This window comes from Callorhinus ursinus, unplaced genomic scaffold, assembly GCF_003265705.2.
Source record: "Callorhinus ursinus isolate GAN/ISIS: 27379988/994484 unplaced genomic scaffold, GSC_fseal_2.0 scaffold16, whole genome shotgun sequence".
NCBI classification, from domain to species: Eukaryota; Metazoa; Chordata; class Mammalia; order Carnivora; family Otariidae; genus Callorhinus; species Callorhinus ursinus.
In genome coordinates, this window is record NW_027397078.1 from 43109141 (window position 1) to 43117641 (window position 8501).

The 8501-nt window shown below is 58.4% G+C and overlaps 1 protein-coding gene across 2 annotated transcripts in view; it reads left to right on the top strand.

The window, feature by feature from the left end:
• The window catches only part of ASMTL (acetylserotonin O-methyltransferase like), a 69109-nt gene extending 65671 nt beyond the window's left edge, over positions 1 to 3438 (top strand). For both annotated transcript variants that reach the window (XM_025857756.2, XM_025857755.2), the window contains exon 13: positions 3086 to 3438. In XM_025857756.2, the coding sequence (XP_025713541.2) occupies positions 3086 to 3306 (221 nt within the window). In that variant the 3' untranslated portion in view covers positions 3307 to 3438. The remainder of the gene's footprint in view (positions 1 to 3085) is intronic.
• Positions 3439 to 8501: the final 5063 nt, after the last annotated feature.

The window sequence follows — 8501 nt, forward strand, 5'->3', positions numbered from 1 at the left end:
GCCCCCTTCCACGTGCCGGCCGCTCTGGGTCCCCTCCCCCCACCTCCCACCCTCCAGAGAAAAGCCCCCTGCCCCCGGCTGACGTGGGCGTTCTAGCTCCAAGAGCGCCGAGCCCCCACTCCTCCCAGGTGAACAGGCATCCAGGCCTCGAAGACACACGTGGGGCCCGTGGGACAGAGCATCAACAAACCGGCTCCTGGAGGCAGAGGGCAGAGTCCGTCTGTCTGTGCACAGAGCATGGCCACAGGCGTAAAGAATGAGAATGTTCTTACAAATGAAGAATAAGGCAGAGACGGATTGGACCTACAGCCACGGCACGGAAAGCCAGGCGATTCAGGGTTCCAGCCAGGAGCCCTAACGCCCGACCCGTGGGGGCCCCCAGGCCCCGGGAGCCAGAAGCAGGAAACCACCACATCCCGTATCGGGCACAAAGCTGACATTTGAGGATCCCGGGGACCCAGAGATGAGCCTGTGTGGAAACTGAGTCACACACCAGGAATGGGCATCAGAAACACACGGGGTCCCTCAAAATCAGTGTGAGGACAGCAGAGCCACGGTATATATTCAGCGGGAAGGGGGGCTGGGTGGCTCAGTCCGCTGAGTGTCCGACTCTTGATATCGGCTCAGGTCATGATCTCAGGGTCGTGGATCGAGCGGCGAGTCAGGCTCTTTCTTCGTCAGCGTGGAGTCTGCTTGAGAGTCTCTCTCTGTCCCTCTCGCTGGCTCGCTCTCTCTAAAATGAGTAAATCTTAAAAAAAAAAAAAGTGCAGCACGGAAAGTGAATCCACAGATTCCCCAATTACTGGTTTACATGTGTAGACAGAAGTACCGTAGACATTTGTGGACTCAGTGAGCCTCCCACCCGCCCCCTGCCATTCCTAGGAGGCTTCTGGAGACATTCTGGAGTGAAGTGCACACGGACACCCAGGAACCGGGACACTAGGGTGCTCCCACCACGGGACAACGTTGGGGGGCCCCAGGTGACGGCCCAGGCAGGGGACGGGGGGCGGTGAGAGGCCTTTGGGCCGGACATGCAGAGCCATGGACACAGATGAGTTATGTCACATGCCGGAGGGTTTGGAAACAGTATCGCAACATGTTGACAAATCTTCCGGAGCATTTAGGAACATGTTAACGAGCTGCAGAGGAAACTAAGCAACTTCTTTTAAATGAGCAAATTTCAGGGCCAAGATAGCGTAGTTAAGGCATCCTTGTTGGTCCGTGTAGCATGATGACTTGTTCAACCTTCCCCCCCCACCCCAAATTCATGTCCCCTTGGAACCTGTGAATGGAACCTTATTCGGAAACAGGGTCTTTGCAGATGTGATGAAGTGAAAGATCTGAGATGAGCTCATTCTGGATCAGGGTGGCCCTAAATCCAACGACACGTGTCCTTGTAAGAGACACAAGAGGAGACACGGACACAGAGGAGAAGCCACGTGAGGATGGAGGAAGAGATGGGAGGGACATGGCCACCAGCCCGGGGACACCTGAGCCCCAGAAGCTGGAAGAGGCAGGAAGGACCCTCCCCTGGAGCCTCTGGAGGGAGCACGACGCTGCCCCGCCTGGATCTCAGTGGCCCTGCCCCGCCTGGATCTCCGACTCTGGTCCCCAGAGCTGGGAGAGAATAAATAACCAGTCCGTGGTCATTTGTTGCCACAGGCCCAGGACACGCATGCTCTTAGTGAGAGGTGTGGTCATACCCATGTCACATGGGCTCACCACGAAGAATGTGGCCCTGGGAGGACTGGTTTCTGCCTGTTTCTTCCCCGCCGCGTTCCCAAGCCCGGGAACAGAGCCCAGCCCAGAATGCATGTTCACAAAGCTGAGAATGAAAGAATTGTAAAACTGTAGTATCCCCTGGGGAGGAGACGGCGTTGGGAATTGAGCTCTGGGTGAATCCTCACCCCCCTCGGGAGACAATTAAGTTTCAAGGAGTGTTTATACTGTAGAGGGAGTGGGGTGGGGGTGGGGTTGTGCACGGGGGCATCGAGGCTTCTCCCCCACTAGCTGGAACTGCTGGGTAAACTTTCAGTAATGCTGCCCGCCCGCCCATTCATGCCAAGCTTGAAATCGGCCACGAGACACGTCCTTACAACACAGACCCTGGCAGCCGCTAGGAACCAGGGCTTCTCTCCACCCCCAGAGCTGGGAGTTCAGTGGTCAGCTGCACCAAGGGCAGAAGGGGGGGGCGGGGGAGCCTGGGGGCCGCAGGACAGAGCGGAAAGTGGGTGGTTTTAACTTAAGTCTTCGGGAGCCAGTGGTATTAACCGCTCGTATGTATTACTTTGAAAAGCACAGACTGATACACTACAGAGCGAGCATATATGCTCAGATCCCGGTTCTGTTAACTGCCTAGTCACTGAAATGCCTGGAACCAACAGAAGACGCACCAGAATTCTCCTAGTTGCCGTCACTGCTGTGGTGTTGCTGTCTGCCTTGCCCCTTGTCCGTGGGTCTCAGTTTGAAGAACAACCACATAAAGCAAACATAACCTACTTCCCTCGGGGCTCCTTTCCATCCCAAGGGTGTTAGGTTCCCGCGGCTTGGTTTCTGCATCCTTTCTGAACGCTTTTAAGGAAAATAGAGGCGCAGACAGACGTCTATAAGGGCGCGCACACGGGCGCACACACACGCACACACTTCGTTCTTGAAGCTCTCACGCTTTGTGCACCAGTAATCCAAGTGTTCCTGGAACTGGCGGGGCGGGTCCTAACCCTGCTCCAGAGCTCCCGGTTGCTCCTGGGATTTCCAAAGTGAATGCGTGCTCCCTGACGGGATCTCGGGTCCCTACACCCAGAGTTCCTGACTTGTTTCCCCACGCGGTGAATCCATAGTGGAGCCCCGGGCTGTGGGCGCGTGCGCTGGGCATCTCTGCAGCGCGGGCCCTGAGACTTCTCCCTGTTTTCCTCTTCTCCCCTCCATGCCTTTCTGTCTCTGTGCCCCTCTGGTCCTGGTTCCCCAGGCTGGTGGGCACTGTCCTCAGCCTCCCCGCAAGTAGTCCCGTCCCCCTGGAAACCGGCCGCCCCAGCCGGGCTCCCCGCCGGGTCTTGCGCACGACTGCAGCTGGCTGTGTTCTTCGCAGGCGGTGGCATCTTGGTGGCCGAGACAGTCCTGGAGGAGAATCGAGCAGCGCGGGGCAGCCTGCCCGCGTCCTTGAACCTGCTGGTGCGGACCCGGGGGCGGGAGCGCAGCCTGCCCGAGTACCGCAGGCTGCTGGAGCAGCATGGCTTCTGGGACATCCGGCTGGCGCACGCGGGAGACAGGCTGGACGTGGTCCTGGGCACCAGAGCCTCGCCACCCTGAGGCCCCCGGCATTACACGCTGCTCTCCCAGGAGGCCCACGGGGGTCCCCGTCCCCACTGTTGGCCGCCAGGTACAACGATGACCGACAGCTCACCAACCGTGTAACCTAACAGATTAAAGCAGCAAAATGCACTTGCTCCAAGCTCATTTGTGGGTTCCGAGATGGGGCAGGCCATGCCCGGAGGGGGTCAGCACCAGCCAGGGCTCGCCCGGGGTCCCGCCTGCGTGGCCGGAGCCCGTCCGCCTTTGGAAAGGCGGCGCGGCACCCAGGGGCGCCGGTTGGGCGGGAGCCTGGGGCCTGCCCGGCTCTCTCCAGCAGGTGTCGGCGTTCCGCGCTGCCCTGGCCCCACCTGCTGACATGGTTGAGTCCCTCCTCCTTCACGCCTGTTCTAAATGGGTGTGTCCATGTGAGTCCCAGCCCAGGGGCACCCGGGGAGTGTGCCGGGTTCCTGGGGCGCCCCGTCTCCCACCCCCTCTGCCCGGATGCTGGGAGGCAGGGCCCCCTCCGCCCCCTGCGACCTTGAAGAACTGCTGTCTCTCAGAAGCTGGTTGGCTCACGCGGGCTGTGGTTTATCGGGTCAAGAGGCGGTGTCCAACCCACGTCCCCAAGCGACCAATGTCACGCTCAAGGCTCTTGTGGATTTCAGTAATTTATCTTGTGTTAAGAGAGCAGGTGCGTTTCCATTCTCTCTGTTGTTGACGTGACCTAACTGTTAGAAAAACGGCCCAGTCGGTCAGACGGGACACCTTCAGATAGGCCACCCTGTGTTATCGCGCTCATGCTTGCCCCCTAATGGTGACCTTCAGGGCCGCCGCCTGCCTCAGTCGGCTGAGGGCTGGATGCTTGGTTTGGGCTCAGGTCAGGAACTCGAGTCATGGGATCAAGCCTCCTGTCTGGCTCTGCGCTCAGCGGGGCGTCTGCTTGAGATTCTCTCGCCTTCCCTCTGCCCCTCCCCCTCCCCGCACGCACCTGCTCGCTCTCTGTGTCGCTCACAAATAAATCTTTAAAAAATAATAATAGTAGGGGCGCCTGGGTGGCTCAGTGGGTTAAGCGTCTGCCTTCGGCTCAGGTCATGATCCTGGGGTCCTGGGATCGAGTTCTGCATCCTGCTCCCTGCTCAGCGGGGGGTCTGCTTCTCCCCACCCCTCCCCCAATCCTGCACGTGCACTCTTTGTCTCTCTTTCTGTCAAATAAATGAATAAAATCTTAAAAAGTTAATAATAAAAAATAATAGTAAAAATAAACCACTGTACTCAGCTCATAAAATAGACAAGTATATGCAAATTCTGTATATAAACATTTCAAATAACAATAAATTGTCTTATATACAATTATATAGCTATATATACTTACAACGTATATCCTACATCTTGTGTATTACAATTATATGTGTATATATATATATATATATATTCCACACACACATAAATGCATACTTTTGGTTGGAGTCCAATTTTTTTTTTTTTTTAATCACAAGCTGGGTCTCCATAGGAGGCTGCAGTGGAGGAAGGAAATTAAACGCTGATCCAAGGGGCTGTGCCGTCCAGTGGGGTGACCACAGCGGGTGTTAAGAACAAAGGGTAACGGCTCAAGGCTCCTCCATCCCCGTCACCTGGCCCCGGGGTGGCGCCGGGGAAACACGCCTCCTCCCACACCGGGTCCCCTCTTCCCCCCCACCCAGTCCGCACACCGGCTGGGCGATGCTCACATCCGCCGTGCTTGCTAGCTCCAGCTGGGTGGCGCTGGGGGACACTGACCCGGTCACCTTGGGCCACCCCGGTCAGCCTCCTTGGCAACCTGGGAGAACAGGGCAGTCTCTGCAGAACACCTTTTGTGTAGCGGCCCGGCTGGGCAGGTGGAGAGCTGTACCCTCCCCAGTCACATCAGACACCTGTTCTCCGGCCCGCTGGGGTGGCCCACGAGCTGTCTCAAGGACACCGGGTTTGTTAGAAGCCTCCGCGCTTCTCACCACCTCCGGTTCCTGCCCGCGTGGCTTGGAACACCCAACCCACCGTGCGTCCTGGCTGCCCTGTGGTGGCTGCACACAAGGCCCTCACCCCGGGACCGCAGGAGCGGCCGACCCTGCGTTTGCAAACCCACGACTGTGCCCTGAAACCCAGGACCCTCCCGAGGGAGACCGCGGGGTGGAGAGCAGCAGCCAGATAACATTTGGGAAGGATGCAACAAACGGTCCGTGGGTTCGTTATCCCCCTCACTGCCCTGTTTGTGTTTGCTGGAACTTTTCGTAGCAAAACATCAGAAAAATGAGAAGAGAAAATGGGACTTCTATACGATAGGACCCGACTTTCCATTGGTTAGGAATGCTGTGCACAGGCTGCCTTTAGGGGAGTCTGAGGAAGGACCTAGAGGGTGCGCGTGTACACACGCATTTATCTTTAAAGGGTTTTTCCTCTTTAGGAATCAGTAGGGCTTTCGAGGTTGGAATTCTGGGCCTAACCTCGCCCCCCTCCTCCCGTGATACTCATTCGCTGATGCACACACACGCTCTCATTCAGCCGGGAGCCGCACTTTCTGAAGGCATCGCTTAGATACAATCTGCCGGGCGGGGGTGGGGCTGGAGGCCGTAAAGATAACAGCAGAGAAGACGTCCCAATGCAGAGTCCCATGTGGGAGAGTATCTGGCACCGTCCCTGGGCAGCCTCCTCGCCGAGCACCAGACCCGGTTACTTCAAAGCAGGGCCTCCGTGAATGCACCCCCCACCCCGGGGAAGGACTCACCCACGGCCTGGAGCCACCGCCCCCCACTCGATGCTCCACCCCCGTCACCTCACTGCCCCATTCTAAGCCGTTCGCTGAAACGCACACTCCTTTAAAACTGATTTTTAGGACAGTCTCCTTTCTAATTCACACCCGCATTTCTCAGATACTTTGGGGAGGCAGATTTAAGCACCTCCTGGCCAGGCTGTGGCTGACCTCCAGTAACACCCAGGCCGCCGTCTTTAGTCTGAGGAACGTGGGGCCCTTTCCGGTCTCCCCGTGGGGGCGGGAAACTTGACCTTCAGAAGACCCCACCCACCCTCCCACTTGAGGCATCCTCTCCCCCTTCCGTGTCGGGGTGGGGGGCAGGGGCAATCTACCTGGACGCTACGTTCCCAGGTCCATGAGGCTCTTGGTTTCCGGGGTTCAGACCGCGCTGCCCCCTTGGGTCAGCCCCCACCATGTCACCCACGCCCCCTGCCCCCGCACACATAGCAAAGACAAACAGGTTGAGTGCCTGAGTCTAACCCCCGCAGAAGAACGTGTTCTGAACGCCAATTAGCAATAAAGGAAAGAAGCCTCCCTCCCTCCTTCCAGAAGTGTTCTCCAGGGCCCCGGGGCACCACGCTGACCACTGGGGTGGCCACTGGGAATCCAGAGCACAGGAAGGGGAGCAGACCACTCAGAGGCTAACCACGCCCACCTGCATAAGAGGGTCGCTCTAGGGAAGCACCTCACTCCAAGTCTCAGGCCTGGAGTTCCCCAGCTGAGCAGACCCCAACCAGCTGCATCCTGAATGAGCAACTGGCTGGCCCCTGCGGTTCCCCCGCGCGGTGATCATTGCCAGGGCCCCTTCTGCCCCAGGCAGGCTGATCCTGTTCTCCCTGGCAGTGCCCAGACGGGAGCCTCTGAGCGAACTCCGCATCCCCACTCGGCACCCAGGCCAACCCTCCGTCCTCTTCGGCGGGGCCCTAGAGCTGCTCTGGCCGGCGTGGGGCTGGACCCTCCAGGGACCTTCTCTCCACTTGCTGTCCCAGTGAAGCCTCAAGAATGCGCCGGAACCTCCAACGCCCTCCCCACAGCCATCATCGAAAGCCCAGACCCTCTCACCATTTAAGTGACTGAATTCAGAGTGCCCCCCCCCACCTCCCCTCCTACAGCTGGATCAGCCTCTGCACCCTGGCCAGCCTCAGGCGCCTATGAGCCTTACCTGCCTCTCCGGCAGGTCAGGACAGGCTAGAGAGAAGCATTTGCCAGGACACCGGGGACTGGCAAAATCACAGGCTCAGGGTGCCCCGGAAGTCTCCTGGAGGTTTTGCTGGCAACCATCCCTCCAGTACAAGGATTTTCTACCTGCTACCGGGGACACAGGAAACCAAACAGAAGTGCGGCAAGCACCGAGGAAAAAGAGGAAGGAAGAAGAGAAGAGACAGGGAGGAAGAGAGAGAAAAACAGGGAGGGAAAAGACCAAGAATCCTTGCCTGAGGATGGCTCCTAAGGCTCTTGTTCTGAGCTCGGTGTTTACACCACTGTAAAATTCAGCTAATGATGCACTTATTTGGTTACAATTCAATAAAAGCTTCAGGACTCGAGACCTCTGGGCTTGGTGAGCTTCCATTCGGGGATGTGCTCGTGGGTGCATGGGAGTGGGTGTGCACGCGTGTACGAGTGCACGTAAGGGGTGGGTATGCACGTGTGTGTACAAGTGCATGCGTGCGAGGAGTGGGTGTGCACGTGTGTGTACAAGTGCAGTAAGGAGTGGGTATGCACCTGTGTGTACAAGTGCACGTGCGTAAAAAGTGGGTATGCACGTGTGTACAAATGCACGCGTGTACAAGCGCACGTAAGGAGTGGGTATGCATGTGTGTGTACAAGTGCACGCGTGTAAGTAGTGGGTGTGCACGTGTGTACGAGTGCACCTAAGGAGTGGGTATGCACGTGTGTACAAGTGCATGCGTGCAAGGAGTGGGTGTGCACGTGTGTGTACAAGTGCACGTAAGGAGTGGGTATGCACCTGCGTACAAGTGCACACGTGTAAGCATGCACAGGTGTGCAGCTGGCTGAGCACCGGCCCGGTGCGCCGAGCGCCAGCATGGATCACCGACCGATGCGGGCTGCGAGGCCCCCACGTCCGGGTGGGGTCCTCCAGGGGGGCCCAGCGCGGCCGGACCCGGGATGGTCTGGGGTCTCTGGGGCAGGGGTGTGTCTCGAGATGTGTCAGTGGAGGGGGGGGCCCTCCGGCTGTTCTGGAGGTCTAGGTGAAGGACGGGTCCGGGAGCCAACGGTGGAGCCCACAGATCTTTGGGGTGAGCGCGAGGGGTGGCTGGCGACCTGACCTCAGGCGTCTTTAGGGCGAGCCTGAAGGTCGTGACCTGACCTCGAAGGTCAGCAGCGAGAGCCAGAGGGTAGCGGCTGGGGATGCCGGGTGCGGGGGTGATCTGGGCGAGCTCGGGGGTCTCGGTCGGGCGTCGGTCAG